Here is an 18123-nt window from a genome sequence, read left to right as displayed (position 1 = left end):
GTTTTTAGGGTGGGGAATGAGGGGGGTTTGGCTGAGGGATTGTACAGCAAATTCTCAACGTGGAGTGAGGGTCTCCTGAAAATAGTTGGGGACTGAGCAGCCTCTTGATTCAGGAGTGGCCGGAAGGGTGGTTTTGGAGCGGGGGTCTTGGGGCATCCCAGGCGTAGCAAACTGGGGAGAAGACTTCATGGTTGGCTCGGTGACGTCCTTAACTCCAAGGTGTCATGAGTTGGTCTGGGTGGAGCTTGGGAATCAATGTTAGACTCATGCCTCTGGTGATTCTAATGTCCTGGGGTCACTCTTGGGGTATCTGCTTCAGGGAGGGATTTGGCTCAGAAGTAGAGGAAGAGAAGGGTCTGGAGCCTCTGGGGAAGATTTTTCTATAGTGACAACGTGGTCACTTAGCCACCACGTGCTACAGTCGCCTTCTTCCCATTGCCAGGGCCTGTGGGCTCTGTGGGTGGGACAGTACTCATGGCACATGTTCTGTTTCCAGAATGGCATCATCACTGGTGTGTACCCGGCGAGCCCCTCCAGTTGGCTCATCGTGGTGGTGGGTGTGATGTCAACCATGTATGCCAAGATCGACCCCTCGCTGGGGATAATTGCAAAAATCAATCGGACCCTGGACACGACGTAAGTACTCTTTTTAAATCTCAAATTGTCTGGGAAGGTAGCGATTTTTGTTGCTGATATTTTTATGTCTTTTCAGATATAATGGCCATTACTGTGCCGATTCTATTTGAAGCTTGGCTATCCTCCTGTAGGCTTTCTTCTGTGTTAGGCCCCACAGGGAGTTTGTGGCTCCTCGTGGCCCTTTCTCTGAAGATGGCCTTGGTCCTGGGTTGCGCTGGGACAGCGTGTCAGGGCCCAAGGTTGTGGTCAGCGTGCTTAGTCTGGCTGCGGGTTCCTCAAAAGGAATTTCCGCTTCAGGAACTGGTCCTGGACACGGTCAGCTCTTTGCACTGGGGTCTGTGACCCCGAGAACTGACTGCTCTGGGGTGACCTCAGCCCCTTAGCTCCCTGTCAGAGTGGCTTAGAACCCCAACAGGAACCCCAGCGCTCCTGAGAGTTTCTGGTTTTTCTAGGAGCTTGAAAATAGGCTCTCTTTCTACCATGCTATTTGGCCTGAAGGAGCGTCTGGGCTGATATTTCCTGGAAAGGTATATGTGGTGCCTGGGGTCCCACGTGGAACATGGGCATGCCCTGGAGCACATTTATGGAACCCCTCTGAAATCCTACCTTTCCTCCAGTCCCAGGGATGGCCCTGACACCCGTGCAAGATCCCCTGCGGGTCGGACCCTGCGTGAGGGTGACCTTGCTCACAGGGGTCTCCATTACCCCGTTTGTGTCTGGCCCTCGCTCTAGAATACTTGTTTTTGTTTTCTGGTTGGAAAGGATCTCAGTACCTCCAATTCCATCATGGCGGTTCCGTGCCAGACCTTCGATTCTGTTTCTCTGTTCCTTGTTTACCCTGGTCTCCTACAAGAGAAATCAAGTCCTCGGCCCATAGTTAGGCTTTGGTTCTGGGCCAGGGGTTGCGTGGGGAGGGGAGGGCCCCCTGACTTTCCCGGGTTGTGTCTGTGGTGTCGGGGGCTGGCCTAAGCTAAGCAGATGAACTATGGGCCTTTGGATAAAATAATGCTTTGCTGGTTGTGTGACTTTAATATCGTCCCTTTAGAAAGGAATAAACTGGCAGGATAGGACTTCAGGCGAAAACCCCCAGCTCGTGACCGAATTAGATTCTGATTACTCTCAAGAAGTAATTCTGTGGTTTTTTTGCTTAAAGGTGTGAACTTGTATCTCCTGGCGTGGGTGCCCCTTCCTCCTGGTTCCTTCTTGTTCAAAGCCCAGAGTCCAGCCGAGTCGCTCACGGCCTGCAAGCTGCCACAGGAACGCTGGCTTGTGCCTTTATAAGCGTCTGCAAGGCCTCGAATAAAAATCCCGTCATTTCAGGGGAAGCGTGCCTGGGCTGGACACCTGCCAGATTCCATGCTCTGCCTGGCGGCCGGGGAGCCTGAGGCAGGGACCCCGACGCTCCCTGACACTCCAGGGAAACCTTGCTCCTCCTGTCCTTGCGACCCCTGCAGATAGCTGGCCCTCCACACACTAGGTCGTGCTATTTCTGTGTACTTTTCAGACTCTTGTGGGTGTAACATGGAGTTTTCATTTACTCTCTACTGCGGGCTCTTAACGCTGGATTATATTTAGAAATGCTGGCTATTTAGAGCCCTTTGTAATCTGGATCTTTATACGCTTTGTTTCTTTGTCCCTCTAAACCAATTGCAGTGAACTGGGCCATCTCTGGCCCAAATTTAGAAAGACCAGGTTAAGGGTCAGCATCTTCCCAGGCTCAAGGGTCGTTCTGGAACCGTCTTTCCGAAGAGCACCTCTGACAGTCCGAGGCGGCTGTTTTCACAAACACAGATGAACTTGGCCGGTCCGCTCTGTGTCCATCCAGCCCGTGCAGCCTCGGAAGGAGCGCGTTCTTTAAAAGAAAGCTTTTTTTTTTTTTGCTAATGCTTTCCGTTGACACGCGCATCTGTATACTGTAGGAAAAATCACAACACAAGATTTGACAAGTTATATGGGCATAAGTGTTGGAACGGAACAAAAGTATTTTACCTTGAAGATAATTTGTTTCAGGGTCACCTAAGTGTCCGAAGGTGTTGACTTGGTGGTTTTTAAATATTGGAAGTATTTTTAGGTTATGTACATCGGTGGTTTTCATAATTTGAAGCACACTGAAATAATTTTTAAAAACGAGACATAACTGGCCTGTAACGTTATATTAGTTTTGGGTGTATAACATAATACCTGGTAGATGTTTATAGCTCAGGCTGATTACCACAAGTCTAGTTCGCTCTCATCTCCACATATTGGTGCAGGTTTTCTTTTTCTTATGATGAGAACTTTCAAGGTCTACTCTCCTAGCAATTTTTAAAAATACAATATGGTATTGTTAACGACAGTTACCATGATCCCTAGGACTTTTTTGTCTTATAATTGGAAGTTTACACCCTTTTTTTGAAAGATTTTATTTTTAAGGAATCACACCCAACGTGGGGCTTGAACTCACAACCCTGAGATCAAGAGTCACACACTCCTACCAGCTGAGCCAGCCAGGCGCCCCTAGAACTTTGTACCTTTGGACCAGTGTCCCCCGTTTTTGCCCATCCCCTGCCTCGGGCAGCTACCAGTCCGTGCTCTGTATCTAGGAATTCAGACTTTTGTTTCAGATTCCACATGCAAGTGAGATCCTACAGTGTTTGTCTTTCTCTGTCAGATGTAGTGCTCTTGGCGTCATGCCCTCAAGGTGCACGGTTGTCACAAATGGCAGGAGTTCCTTCCTCTTTATGGCCGAGTGACATTCCGGGCATTTATATAGCACACCCTTATCCATTCACCTGTCAGCGGGCACGGAGGTGGTTTTCGTGGCTCGGCTGCTGTGGGCGATGCCGAAATGGACATGGGGGTGCAGATATCTTTTCAAGACAGTGATTTCACGCCCTTCCGATAAATACTCAGAAGTAGAGCTACTGGATCATAGGGTAGTTCTATTTTTAGTTTTTTTGAGGAAGCTCCATTCCATTCTCTACAGCGGCTGCCTACCAGCAGTGCGCGAGGGTTCCCTGTTTTCTGTGTCCTTGCCAATGTTTGTTATTTAAATACTTTTTATTTTATAACTAGCTTGTAGCTTGCAAAGCAACTAGAACTAAAAACAAAACCACAAAGATTTTTTACAGTCCCATCTTTACCGTACGCTATATCGCTTTCCTCTTTTTGAGTTCATTATTTAAATGACTATTTTACGGGGCGCCCGGGTGGCTCAGTCGGTTGGGTGTCCCAACTCTTGATTTCGGCTCAGGTCATGGTGTCAGGGTCCTGGGATGGAGCCCCAAGTGTGGTTCTGCGCTCAGCGGGGAGTCTGCTTCAGATTCTTTTTCTCCCTCTCCCCTCCTCCTGCTCACGCTCTCTCTCTCTAGATAAATCAACAAAATCTTTAAAAAATATATAAATGATCATTTTAAAGCATCAGTTCCTTGATGAGCGTTCCTGCCTCGATCAGAAACAAGCTCGCTTGACGTAAGCGGCTGTAATGGTTTTCCCAGATGACGTGAGTGTCTCACGAGTAATGGTGAAGTCCAGGGATGTTTGAGGAAGAAGGGGCAGGAAGGGGACGGCCCGGAATTGCTGCGAGCGCCCAGCCGAGGAGGTGCAGGTGGCCCGGGGTGTGGTTTCATCTCGGGCAGGCCACCACCTCTCACGTCCCGTCACCGTCCTAGACCCTGGAGGAAGTTGTGCGTCTTGCCCGAGGACGCAGGAGGCTCGGTTTGTCCCAAGGACGGGAGAGCGATGCCTGAGTCTTTTGAGACTTGGGCGGGCGCTAAGGCGTGGCGTCTCTCTTGGATTCGGGGCCCACGGTCTCGCTCGTGTCGAGGGACGGCCACGCCGGCTGGCAGCGCGTGGCGGCCCGGCTAACGCATGCTCGGCTTGTGTCGTCTCCCCAGCGGCTGCATGTCCAGCCAGACGAAGAACGTGGTCAGCGGTGTCCTCTTCGGCACGGGCCTGTGGGTGGCCCTCATCATCACCATGCGCTACTCGCTCAAGGTGCTGCTGTCCTACCACGGCTGGATGTTCGCCCAGCACGGCAAGATAAGCCGGGCCACCAGGATCTGGATGGTAAATGGCCCTCACTGCACTCTTGGTGCCGCACCGGGGTGCAGTTTCTCTAACCGCTTTATTTTGGGGGTACGCTTGTCGTGCGACAGGCCTTCTGGTTGTTTAGCGGTGTGCACGGCTGGGTGTGTCTGGAGGTGCGTGTGCACCTGCGAAACCGTGTCATTATCAGTGCCACACACTCGGCTCCCCGCCCCCCAAAGCTTCCTCGTGTCCCACCCCGCTTTTGCCTTGTTAAGAGCACGTAAGTCAGATCTGCCGTCTTAACAAAGGCTTAGGGGCGCTGGGGTGGCCGCCACCCCTCCCGCCTCAGTATCCGGCCTTTCGTGTCTGGCTCGTCACTTAGCACGGGCTCTTATGTGGGTGGCTTTTACTTTGAAAGGGGGATCCTTGGGGACCTTTCCCCTTCCACACATGGTTGGGTGACCTGGGAGCTACAGGGGTTGATTCACCGTGACTCATAAGTGTGGGCCGAAGGGTATTTTCCTTTGATGATGTTTGGGAGTTCTGAACGTGGTATATTCGAGTCTGCTGGATTTGCCATCCAGGTTCTCCATCAAAGGAAAGTGACGCCCGTCCACTTTGTAGCTTTTCTGACTGACTTCAAGGCGGGCGCTTGGTGGTTTCCCTCGCCGACCGGTCCGACCAGGTCTCCCTGACCCACCTTGTGCTTCAGGCTGCTCTGCCAGCTCTCCTCGGCCCACAGCCTGTGTGTCCCTTGGTTGCCACATACGTGGACGCTTGTCCCAGTGTCCCCCGTGACCGCTCCACCTACAAGCTGAGCACCACCTCCCGGGGGCTGCTCGTGAGAGGTACCCGGGCCCCCCACACCCACGGGCTGCACTCTCCCCAGACTGACTCCCTGCGCTTGCCCGGCTGTAAGGTGACTGGTTTCCAGAGCACCAGAGTCTAGCCCCCAGAGGAGAGTCCGAGGGGGCCCACCCTTTACGGAATAAGCCAAACGGCATTCCCTCGGATGGCATATTCCTGGCTCATGTCCGCCCCTGCGAGCCCGAGGAATTCCCCGGAGGTCTGGTTAGCGTGAGATGACCCATTGTTAACACCAAGTTCAGATCCTTCCAGATGAAAGCAAGGGGAGACTAGGCAGACGTGTGTTGTCCGCCAGGCGTGAGGGCCAACACTGCTCTTGCTCCTGAGCTTGGCTCCAGGTCCAGGCTTCTCAGCTCAGCCCCCGCCCTGCCCCTTGCCGGGGCTCGGAGCCCGTCCCCAAACCCAGAGCCCCGCAGAGGTAGCCGAGTGGATCTTGGGCCCTGTGCAGATGTGCAGCCAGCCGGCAACCTCAGGGTGCCCACCCTGGCCGGGGTGTCTCGAAGCATCCGTCAGACTTGGGCTGGTTTTGGGTTAGGGTCACCTGTTTGCTGGCGAAGGCCTGTGAGGTATCGGGGTGGAAAATACCCCGGAGGAGATGAGCGGCACAGAAAATCAGTCAGGAGTCGGCAAGTCGAGGACTGGCTTCACTTCTTAGCGTGGTCTCACGTTTCAAAACTCACCTTTTTTTTTAAGGGCCTGGTCAAGGTCTTTTCGGGCCGAAAACCCATGTTGTACAGCTTCCAGACGTCGCTGCCTCGCCTGCCGGTGCCGGCCGTCAAGGACACGGTGGACAGGGTAGGTGTGGCCTCGCTCCCCGGGACGCCCCCTCCGGCTGCCGGTCGTCCGGGGGTTAAGGTCTGTGACCTGATGGCAGTCAGTCTGTCGGCCTGTCGGTCTCGGCCGTGGGCTCGTCCGGCTGTCGTCGGAGGTCTTCTCCTTGCTAACGGGTCAGCGCGTCCGAGGTGTTCCTCGTAAAGGCATCACACTTGATAGAGATGGCTTTGTTGTGATATAATCAGTGCACGTCCGGTAGAGTTCCCCGGAGCGTCTGACTCAGCGGTCTTTGGTACGTTTTGTGACTAGTTGTTTTAAATTGTGGTGTATGCGTACGTAACATGAAAATGACCGTTTTTAACTACTTGAAACCGTGCAGTTGTGTGGCACTGAGTAGAGGCCCATCGCAGTCTCTGCCATGGTCTAGTTCCAGAACTTTCCATGACCCAAAACCCACACCTGTCAGCATCACGTCCCATTTCACCCCCCCAGCCCCCGGCACACACCACCGCGCTCTCTGTCTCTGTGGGCTTGCCTGTCCTGGGTGTTTCCTGTAGGTGGAATCCTGCGATACGTGCCTTTGCATCTGGCTCTTAGACTGTTTCGAGGATTTTCTGTGCCATGGTGTCTATCAGTGTATCGTTCCTTTTCGGGACCGAATAACATCCGAGTGGGTGGTCAGACCTAACTGCATTCGCACATTCATCTGTTGGTGGACATCTGAGTTGTTTCCACCCTTTGGCTGTTGTGAATGGTTTTGTTCAAGGACCTGCTTGCCATTCTGTTGGGTGTAAGCCTGGAACTGGGGCCCTGGCCTGAGGGGACCTGTGCCTCACCTGTAGGAACAGCCAGGCTGGTTCCCACAGCACATGGGTTCCCGCCGCAGCCAACGAGGACTGCAGTCTCTGCCTGTCCCGTGGCCCCATTTTTAAAACCTAAGCAGGCCACGTCTTGGCTTTTGAATCCCGGCCTAGTTATTTCGTCCCTCTTGGCCTTTTCGAGTTCCCTCCCATCTCTGCTCTCGTGTGCCCTCACCTGTGGCACGGTGGAGCCCCGTCCCACCCCACTCCACCCCACCCCTGCAGCTCAGGGTCCGTGAGCGCGGCCGTCTGCTGGAGCCTGGAGCCTAGCACCCCACCCCTGCAGCTCAGGGTCCATGAGTGTGGCCCCTGTGCCGGAGCCAGGAGCCCCGTCCCGCCCACCCCTGCAGCTGTGGGTCCGTGAGCGTGGCCTATGTGCCGGAGCCCGGTGCCTGGAGCCTGGAGCCCCGTCCCGCCCACCCCTGCAGCTGTGGGTCTGTGAGCCTGGCCGGCTGCTGGAGCCTGGAGCCTGGCTGGAGCCGCTTCACGGTGTGATCTCCAGTTCCGCTCACGGGTGACTCACTTCAAGTAAACTCGAAAACTTGACCAGCTGCTCAATTTCAGGAGTGGCGCCCTACTTTTAAATATTCAAGGAGGGGTCCCAGCGATCTCCGCTCCCCCAAAGCTGTTTTCGCGGCAGACATAATTTGGCGGATCGACACGTTTCCTGATAAACCGAGTGCCTTACTTTCTAGAAGTTTGCTCATGTGCGTTGTAGCAGCTGTTGACGACGGTCTCGAAACCCCACCACATCTGTGACCTGCCACCTGGGCAGCTCTCACCTCAGGGCGGTGCTGGTCAAAGTCAGGGTGCCCCAAAACCCTGTACTGGAGACCTGGCCTTGACCCGGGGCTTGGCCTTCCCTGTCTCATCGTTCCGGCTCCTCCTTCCTGCCCTGGTGTCCCGGGCTCGTCCCCTTCACTTTCCCGGCACTGCCCTGAGTCACCGTCGAGCAGGTGGGAACAGGGCTTTCATTAAGGGCGCAGTGATGGATGGAGACTAGTGAGGTGTCCTGTCGGCCGAGCTGTGATCTTGTCACTCTGGAATTCTCTTTGGTGATCTGTGGTGACGCTTGTCTGGAGAGCGGGAAGGCCAGTAAGGGACGAAGGAGTGTGATTGTGTCATTGTCGCGGATATAAAGCCATCTGGCTAACTTGTGTGAGGACCCACAACACCAACTTAGGGGAGTTGTTCTTTTTTTGTAAGATTTTATTTTTAAGGGGAGCCTGGGTGGCTCAGTCAGTGAAGTGACTGACTCTTGGTTTCGTCTCGGGGTCATGAGGTCGAGCCCCGCATCGTGCTCCCCACTGAGTGTGGAGCCTGCTTGGGATTCTCTTTCTCCCTCTGCTCCCCGCCCCCCACTTGCTCACTCTCTCTCTCTAAAATAAGTAAATCAACCTTTAAAGAAAGAAAAGATTTTAAGTAATCTTGCCCAACATGGGGCTTGAACTCACGACCCTGAGGTCCAGAGTTGCACGCTCCTCTGACTGAGCCAGTCAGGCGTCCCTACTTGGGAAAGATTTTTCAGTCTTTCAGATGGGTTTCTGTTTTTTCTGAGGCGCAGATGCGGGACCTGTGTGTTTTAACGTGCGTGTGTGCTTTGTGTTAACGCTAGTATCTGGAGTCGGTGAAGCCTCTGATGAAGGAGTCCGACTTTAAGCGGATGACGGTCCTGGCGCAGGATTTTGCCGTCAGCCTTGGACCCAAACTGCAGTGGTATCTGAAGCTAAAGTCCTGGTGGGCCACCAACTACGTAAGTATGCATACTCGCCCTCTGTCTTGGCGGACACGCGTCCGTGTGCAAACCCTAGTTGGTGCCGCACACCAGCTGGGCTCCCCGTGCGTGGCGGGTGATGCGCGGTAGGACGTGGAGGAGGAGGCGTTCAGCGTGGCCAGGCGCACCCAGATGCTGGGCGGGGCTGGGAGTGGGCGTGGCTGTGGGGCGAGCAGGTGCCTTCTGTTTACATCAGGCGCCGGCTGCACGGGCGCTTCGGCTCCCCCACGCGCCGTGGCGTGTGTCACACAGACGCACTTGTGCCACAGAGCCCTTGTTGCACCCCCGGGGCCCCGCCGGCCCTTGGGGCTCCCGCTAAGTTGCCAGTGGTCTGTCGTGTTGGCACCCCGCAGGTGAGCGACTGGTGGGAGGAGTACGTCTACCTGCGAGGACGAGGGCCGCTGATGGTGAACAGCAACTACTATGCCATGGTGAGTCCCCTGCGCGGGTGCGGCGGGCGTCCCCAGGGCCCGCGGGCCTCCCGGGAAGCTCCTGCCCCTGCTGCCCTGACCCAGGCTTCCCGCCGGGGCCCAGGACCTGCTTGCCGGGTCTGAAAGCTGCGCGGCTGGCCTTTTGTGTTTGCCCCGAGCCACTGTGGAGAAATTCGGACTGCAGAATACTCTCGAGGCGGTCAGCGGTCTCTCCCCCGTCGTCACAGCTGGGCGCTGCGTTGTGATGCCACAGCGGTGGGCGGGCCGTGTCCCCGCCACCCACGGAGCCTGGCGACAGGCGGCTGCAGCTCCCCGGGCCAGGGGCACGGCGTCCTTGTCTGCTGCCCTAGGACGGCGGGTGGCTCTTGTCTTCCAAGGCATCGATGGCCTGGGAGGGCACTTCCCATCGTGTTGTTAGAAGCCTCATAGTTTGGGCTCTGATAACTGGCATTTAATAGCTTTGATAACTGGCCAACCTCATTTTTTGTCTTTTTTCTTTCTCTTCTTCACTTTTATTTTTATGTAAAATACAAAACTGTCCAAGTGTAGGAAATGCAATTTCAATTATTTGTCTATCAGAGCAGATGTGATTTAACACGGATGGAGATATTTTAACGGTGCGGAAATGCCTTCCATGTCTTTAAGTTAGCGTGGCTTCTCCCCCGGACGTTCTCTCTGCTGACACGTGTTTACCATTTCAGGACTTGCTGTACGTCATGCCGACCCAGATTCAGGCCGCGAGAGCAGGCAACTCTATCCACGCCATCCTGCTCTACAGACGAAGGCTGGACCGGGAGGAGATCAAGCCGGTATGCCAACACACTGCTGTGTAAACAGTTCTGAAACGGCTGTGTTGACTTAGTGCACACGCTTGAGGCATACAGTTTTAGGTCCTGTCACGTTTATATAACGTGCCCCCGAATCCATCCCCGCAGTCCAGAGAGCCAACACGTCCGTCACCCCCAAAAGTTCGCTTGGGCCTTGTGCCCTCACTGCACCTCCCCATCGCCCGCCAGGCGAGCCCCCGTCTGCCTTCCTGTCCCTCTGGGTCACTTGGACTTGCCAAAGCTTTATGCAAATGAACTCATACAGTAGGTTCTCTCTCTCTCTCTGGTCCAGCTTTCACTCTGCACAGTTACTCTGAGATTTCCTTCGGCCTTTGTGTTCCAAACGGCTGCTCGTCTGTTGTACTTCATCCCATGATCTCCCCCGGAAGACGCTCTTGTTTACTTTGGAGGAAAATAATTGAGCTGGTCAATTATTCAAGAAGAACAAGACATTTCTTTATTAAATATCGCTTTGATTTAAGTGTCAGTTTGCAAACGGTCCATGGTGTGTCAGTTGATAAATGATCGATTAGAAGGCGTCACTTGGGCAGGAAGCGCGCGGGGCGCCGAGCCCTGGCCCGGCTCTGCGAGTCTTGCGGGGAAGGTCGGCGTCCCAGGGAAGGGCTGCTCTCCGCAGTTTGGAAGAGGGGAAGTCAAACACCGTGTGCACAGAACACAAATCCAGTGTTTCATTTGTTCCTTTCCCCCCTCCCCCCGAGGAATTTTTGTTTGTTTGAAATGTATTTTTGTTGCAGATTCTTCTGTTGGGATCCACAGTTCCGCTCTGCTCTGCTCAGTGGGAGCGAATGTTTAATACTTCGCGGATCCCGGGAGAGGAGACAGGTGAGTGGGGCTCCTTCGGGAAGCCCTTCTGCTCCTTACGAGCCGCGGACGGGCACATGGATTCATGATGACCCCTCCTGAGAGCGGGAGATTTTAGGCTCAGGAACATTTCTTCTGTTGAATTTCCTTGGTCTTTCTTAGGCCTGGGCATGTGACGTATCTTCAGACTTCAGGTTCTCTCTGGTCAAAGGCTGTCTTCCAGGGTGTTCTTCCCAGGTCTGGTTAGGAATATTCCTTTTCTTCATCTGGCTCCCTTGGGAGCTTTGCACTGGCTCACACAAAGGGTTATTGTGTAACGCACGCTGATGTGCTCGGGAGGCTGGACGTGCGGTCCGGCAGCCCACTTGGAGCAGCCTGACCTGGGACCCCTGATCCCCACCCCCGACCCTCGCAGAATGCCGGGCGGCCACGTAATCTGAGCCGGGACGCCCTCGAGAATACAAGCGAGAGACATGCCATCACTTGGGGCTGTCCCAGGCCAGCCAGGGCTCAGGCTGTGCCGCCTGTCAGCCTCCGGGTGGCCGTGCAGGTAGCAAACGCTGGCCGCTCACAGCTGACAAACTGGACCCTGCCTGAGACCTCATGGCGGGCTGTTGTAATGAACTCACTGCTGCTTTTGAAGCTGGTTGTGTACAGAGTCCCAAGCTGTTCCAGCTTTTGGGGGTGTCGTGACAGCAGGGTACCTCCAGACTCTGAGCCCTGGGCAGGAACTTGTCCCGTGGTGGCAGGTGTGGGGGTCCTCGGACGCAAAAGCCAGCCTCTGGGTGGGCTTCTGGAAGTGGATTCAGCTTTCCTTGGTCCGGGACCCAAGGCTTTCTGAAAACTCAGTCCAGCAGTGCACTCAGTGCTTTCGCTGTGTGGGGTGTTTCTGGCTCAAAGGTCAACCTTTGTCTCTCTCATGCTCTGGAGTCCAGTGATCTGTGGCCAGATTTTTGTGAAAAGCAGACGAGTTGGCTAAAAGCGGTTTTGGGACAGGTGGACGGTAATAGCATTCTTAAAAATTTTTTTAATTTTTAAAAATATTTATTTTAGAGAGAGCAGGGGAGGAACAGAGAGGGTGAGAGAGAATCTCAAGCACACTCTAAAAAAAAAAAAAATTAATTTGTCAGAGGGTGAGCAGGGAGCCCAATGCGGGGCTCGATCCCAGGACCCTGAGATCATGACCGGAGCTGAAGGCAGATGCTTAACTGACTGAGCCACCCAGGTGCCCCAGTAATAGCATTTTTAAAAATGATTTTCGTGAAGTGCCGTACAGTTGTTCCTCTTATCCGTGGTTTCGGGTTCCATGGTCTCAGTTACCCACGACCTGCCACGGTGTGGAAGCTGATGATCCCCCATAACAGCCTAACCCGGTGTCACACCTGCGTGACTCGTCTTGCGTTATCATGAGAAGAAGGGCCGGGACCAGGTATTCTGAGAGAGCGAGACCATGTCCACGTCACCTTTATTAGCACGTATTGTTATAGTTGTTCTAGTTTACTTTCATCGTTAGTCTCCTGCTACACCTGCTTGTAAATCAGGCTTCATCATAGGTGCACAGGGCAGAGAAAATGGGTGTTTCTGGGGTTCGGTGCGCTCCGTGGCTTCAGGCATCCATGGGGGTCTCAGAACACATCCCCCTCAGATCAGGGGGTCCTCCTGTACTTTCTCTGCCAGGGTCTCGTGCGTTATCTATTAGAGTTATTCCTGACTCCTTCACGGCTTTTGTTGTTTTTTTGAGTTGTCTTTTTGAGTTGTTGGCTTCTGAGTATATTAGTTTCTAGGGCCATTGCCACAAACCCCACAGCCTGCGTGGCTGAAACAGATGTTCACCGTCGTGCCCCCCCCCTCCCGTCCTGGAGGCTGACGCCCGGGATGCAGGCAGGGCGGAGGTCCCTCCCCCGGCCTCTCTCCTCGTGTGTGGAGGGCCGTGCTCTCCCTGTGTCCTCATGGGGTTGTCCCTCCGTGCCTGTCTGTGTCCTCATCCTTTCCTTATAAGTACCCCGGGTCCATCTTAATCACCATGTGTTAGCATGATTACCTCTTTAAGGGCCCTGCCTCCGAGCACAGTCACAGCGGAGGGTAGGTCTTCAGCCTGCAAGCAGGAGGGGCTCAGGCCGGCCCAGAACTCTAGGGGAGAGAAATGCAAGTGATCCTAGACCCTGAGCTTCTCCGCAGCTGTGTTCTCCGTGACTAGACAGCCGGTGGTGGGGTCCTAGACCCTGAGCTTCTCCGCAGCTGTGTTCTCCGTGACTAGACAGCCGGTGGTGGGGTCCTAGACCCTGAGCTTCTCCACAGCTGTGTTCTCCGTGACTAGACAGCCGGTGGTGGAGTCCTAGACCCTGAGCTTCTCCGCAGCTGTGTTCTCCGTGACTAGACAGACGGTGGTGGGGTTGGTTGGATGTGCTGGGGTTCACCGTGGCTACGAGAGGCCCGTGCTCCAGTCCGGGCGGCCCTAGTGTGCTGTGCTGCCAGGACCTGGTGTAGCGTCGAGCGGAAGTGGTCGTGGTGCATCTTCTTGTTTCTGATTTCGAAGTGAAGGCTTGGAGGGCGTGTTTGCTGTAGTTTTCCGGTGGACACCCTTGAGCGAGCTTAGGTCATTGGCCCAAGATGATACGTCCAGTGAGTGGCTGAGCGGAGCTGAGACAAAGTCAGACTTGTCTGGTCCACAGCTCTCAACTCTGATCTGTACCGAATGGTTCTACAGATTCTGGAGAAACGGATGGATGAGCCGCGTGGAGGGGTGTGGGGGGAGGGTCGGGGCCACGGGACGGTCGGTGGGGGGGCTGTTCGCAGCATCCGCTAACCTCCCGCCTCGGGATCCGTGTCCTGCCGCAGACACCATCCAGCACATGCGGGACAGCAAGCACATCGTCGTGTTCCACAAAGGCCGCTACTTCAAGGTCTGGCTCTACTACGACGGCCGGCTGCTGAAGCCCCGGGAGATCGAGCAGCAGATGCAGAGGATTCTGGACGACCCTTCGGAGCCTCAGCCCGGGGAGGCAAAGCTGGCGGCCCTCACCGCGGGAGAAAGGTGTGCGGCTCCTCGGTGACATGGGTTGTGCCCAGGGACCGCGGGGGCGCCTCGCGGTTCTCTTACCCAGGGACGCAGCTGGAGGAGGGGCACGTGGGGACGAGTTGCAGCGGCACTGGGGGGTAGGGCTGGAGCCTGGAGTCCCGCCCCGGGCTGGTGGGCCACCGTGGCTGTGTGTCCGTGGCAGGCCTGCGTCTGCACGCGTACCAGGGCTCATGACAGACAGGAGTTAGGCTCTGTCACAGGGCTGCGGCGGATTTAATTGAGGACACAGAACAAGTTGAAACCAAGGCCTCAGTGTCAGGGATGAATTTCCTGCTACGTTTCAAAAGATCATTCAGAGGCTTTGTTTCTCAGAGGAATTAGCCTGCGAGGACAGAGCGGGTTTCTCCGCCGTGGCTCTGTGCGCGCTGGGCTGCCTCAGTCTGTTCTGGGGGTGCTGTCCAGGGCTGAGCGGCATCCCCGGCCGCCATTGGCAGCCACCCCATTGTGACAAACAGAATTGTCCAGACGTTGCCCACCATCCCTGGGGACAATATCGTCCCCAGGTCACCACCCGAGTTACCGCAGGCGGGGAGCTGGTGGCGAGGGGCCCTTCTCGGAGCAGAGGAGAAGTCCTGGGTGCGCAGCGGGTGGCAGGGGCGCTGAGGGGGTGGGCTGCACGCTCCAGGCTGGGCACGGCAGAGGGTCAGGGACTGCAGAAGGCAAGGCAGAGAGGATCTCGTGGGCCTGGCTACACGGGGACTTGATTCGGCCGCTGAAGGGGCCACCACCCCAGGGACCCGAGCAGATGTATGAGATTATTCTGGTCCAGGGGCTCCTCAAGCAGCGAGGGCTGGAATGGGCAGTATGAGCTGGAGGGGAGGCTCAGTCCCAGACACCCGGAGTATTGGGCCATCGCTGGGGCTTCGCCGGGGCTGGAAGGAACGGCGGAGGGCAGCGTGTCCCAGGGAACGCGCTCCCTCCCTAGGTGCTCGTGAGCGTCAGTGGGCCAGGAGGTGGGTGGGCACGACGTGCTGAAGAGTGGGCCTGCCTGGGACCACCCACCCCCAGGGGCTCCGTGGGCACCTGGCCCTGATGCTCCCCCATCTCACTGCCGGGAGCCCTTCTCATAGATGCCGAGTGTATACATGGGCGTCTCACTCCCCGCAGCACCTCTCATAGACGCCGAGTGTGTACGCTGGCATGTCACCTTCTGTCCCTTCACACAGCACCAGCTGCAAAGTAGCCATCCTTGTCACTGTAGCCCCTGGCAGACAGTGAGGACAGCGGTCCCAGCCGGGTGTGTGTGGGGACCCTTGTGTTTAGGGGGTGTTGGCACCACAAGATAGCTTGGGGAGCACTCGGGGAGAGAAGAGGGTGGGAGACAGGCCAGCTGACCCTGATCTGGAAGGGTGGGTGGGGTGAAGGACCAGAGGAGGGCCTGAGTGAGGGGCCTAGGAGCGATCAAAGGAGCCACGGCTGGGGCGACTCTCAGGAAGTGGGTGTTACTTCAGCTCCTTGTATCCCACAAGAGGTGGGATGAAAAGAATCCTTTTAGTTGGACCCCCGGGGGTGCCCCTTATCCCCAGGGTGTCCTGTGGTCATTAGTAGCATGGACTTGGGCAGGACAGCTTGGGTTTGAAGCTCTCCCTGCCACAAAGTAGCCGTGACCACGTCTGTGTGCCTCAGTTTCCCCCTCTGAAAGATGGGAATGGCAGTGTTGATCAGTGAGCTAGTACGTGGACAGGGCTGGAGCAGGGCTGGAGCAGAGGTGGGTAGAATGTCTTCAGGGTGGACCATGGCGGGGGTGCAGAGAGCCCTGCCTCGAGGTTGCTGCCCCCGGGTCGCGGAGCTCGAAGGGTGCATTCTCGTTGCCCACCCGGTGTTTAGTGAACAGAGGTATATGCCGCGCCTGTGCTCTGCTCTGGAGTGCCTGCCCACGACGGTGCGGCCCCGCTGCTGACAGAGAGGGTCATACCTACGTAGTTGCCCTAAATTCCAGCGAAACTGTGAAAAACGTTGTCATTTTGAACGTCACGTGTAAGATGTCCCCACATTCCTATAGGTTTGACTCTGTGTAACCCTGTTTCAGGGTACCCTGGGCCAAGTGTCGCCAAGCCTATTTTGGACATGGGAAGAACAAACAGTCCCTCGATGCCGTGGAAAAGGCAGCGTTCTTCGTGACGCTCGACGAAACAGAGCAAGGGTACAAGAAGGAAGACCCAGAGGCCTCCATGGACAGCTACGCCAAGTCTCTCCTGCACGGCAGGTGTTTCGACAGGTAACGTGGCTGACAGCCAGCCTCGGTGTCTCTGCTCTGAAGGAGTAAGGCTGTCATAAAAACACAGCTTTGGTTCTCGTTTCTGTGCACGCACGCGCGCAGCTCAAGCAGCAGACTTGAGATTTCCCCTCCGTGCCCGGCCACCTCTGATCGGAGGCGCTGGTGACAGGCGTGGCCGCTGGCGCCTGGAACCAGGCGGGAGAAGGTGGTGGATGGGGCTGAGCTGGGTATCGGCTCCCTGAGCTCGTGACTGTCTGGAGCCTCCTTTCCCTTGTCTGTGGGGCCGTCCTGCCTGCCCCGCAGGTGGAGGTGAGGCTTGGCCCGGGCGGGGGGTATGGGGGCGCGAGGCCTCCCGGCTCCCTGCGCTTGCCTTGTGGGTCCCTCACGATAGAATAACATATTCCGTTCTGCTGATCTCGGCACGTAAAGGCTTGTCGTTGTGTCTGAGAACAGAGAAGTGACGGATCCGAGGCCTGTGGGTGCTCTTTTTAAACAGTTAAGTCTCATGACTGTTTCTTCTCCACGTAGGTGGTTCGATAAGTCTTTAACGTTCATTGTCTTCAAAAACGGGAAGATAGGCATGAATGCCGAGCACTCCTGGGCCGACGCGCCCATTGTCGCGCACCTGTGGGAGGTGAGTGTTCGAAGCTTTGACGTGTGTGGGGATTGCTGTTGCAAATCCAGACCCCAGACGACGTTTCGTTGTGTGATACCCGTTTGATTAGAGAAGGCTTCGTAACATGCGTCGGCACTTCGTGTGACATTAATTAGCTGAACAAAAGGCCTTGTGTCTTCCCTTCCTACAACTCAGTTTCCTTAGACAGAAACGTGTTTAATGTCCTCTCCGGGTGGAACCAGTGTAACGGAATGGCGGTCGGCTCTCGTGCGTGGACTTCAGGGCAGAGCTAAAGCAAAACCATCGCTTCTTTGCTGTGTTTTTGAGATTTTTCCCTTGTGCCAAGTGGTAGGCTGACTAGAAGCAAGCATATTAACATCCTGGTTTTATAAAAACGCAACCACATCATTTAATTCTTAAATTTATCAAATTATTTAAAAACCGCCAAACCGCAGTCATCCTGTCTCTCTACCCAGCTTGTTAAAATGCAGTGTTGCATTGGCCCTGCCACTTCTTTAAATTTTAAAGAATTCATTTCTCAAAGAATCATTGGACCATCTTCGAGTTTGGCACGAAGAATTGAAGGAAGGTTTTGCTTTCTTAACTCATCCGCCACGGTTCTTGTTTGAAGCAATTTCTAAACTCCAGGGTTGTCAACAGTGGACCTGACCCAGACATTCCGTATTATCTTGGTGTGATGAAACTCAGGGTAACTTTACGTTAAAGCAACAAGGCCCTTTGAGATTCACCCTGAATGCCCAGCTGTAGTTTGCAGTCTCTGCTGCTCTCGTGAATGGAGTGGAATAATGTGACCCTACATTCACTGCTCCTGTGGGAGCCACATCTCCAGGACTGCAGGCTGCGGATCTCACTGTCCTGCACAGGGCGTGGAGCTCCGTGGGGGACGTGAAATGATGAAATCGTAGTGAACTTGCGAAGACATCTTAATGCACGACCTTGTTCTTTTTTTTTTTTTCAATTTCTTTGAAGGTTTTGAATCCGACGTTTATTTTTAACATATTCTATCTGTCCATTTTTTCCCTGGGATCACGCAAATCCTAGAGCATGTCCTGCTGTCTGTTGCAGGGCCTTGGCACACGCCCCCTCCTCTGCCCAGTACACTCTTTCCCTGGCCTCCGGCCCCGTCAGACCTCAACTTGACCACACTCTCTCCAGGCCCCTCCCCTGCGTTCTCCCAGTCCTGGGTTAGG

The 18123-nt window shown here is 55.2% G+C and overlaps 1 protein-coding gene across 4 annotated transcripts in view; it reads left to right on the top strand.

Moving 5' to 3' along the window:
* CPT1A (carnitine palmitoyltransferase 1A) overlaps nucleotides 1-18123 on the top strand; it is a 50896-nt gene that overhangs the window by 17061 nt on the left and 15712 nt on the right. For all 4 annotated transcript variants that reach the window (XM_087855095.1, XM_087855092.1, XM_087855093.1 and 1 more), the window contains 10 exons: nucleotides 497-636; nucleotides 4512-4683; nucleotides 6205-6306; nucleotides 8761-8898; nucleotides 9273-9350; nucleotides 10052-10159; nucleotides 10933-11020; nucleotides 13838-14033; nucleotides 16108-16296; nucleotides 16825-16930. In XM_087855095.1, coding sequence (XP_087711221.1) covers nucleotides 497-636; nucleotides 4512-4683; nucleotides 6205-6306; nucleotides 8761-8898; nucleotides 9273-9350; nucleotides 10052-10159; nucleotides 10933-11020; nucleotides 13838-14033; nucleotides 16108-16296; nucleotides 16825-16930 — 1317 coding nt within the window. The remainder of the gene's footprint in view (nucleotides 1-496; nucleotides 637-4511; nucleotides 4684-6204; nucleotides 6307-8760; nucleotides 8899-9272; nucleotides 9351-10051; nucleotides 10160-10932; nucleotides 11021-13837; nucleotides 14034-16107; nucleotides 16297-16824; nucleotides 16931-18123) is intronic.

This window comes from Ursus americanus, chromosome 24, assembly GCF_024610735.1.
Source record: "Ursus americanus isolate L20-20 chromosome 24, mUrsAme1.1.p, whole genome shotgun sequence".
NCBI lineage: Eukaryota > Metazoa > Chordata > Mammalia > Carnivora > Ursidae > Ursus > Ursus americanus.
Note: the sequence above shows the minus strand (reverse complement) of the source record. Positions and strands in the feature narration are given on the sequence as shown.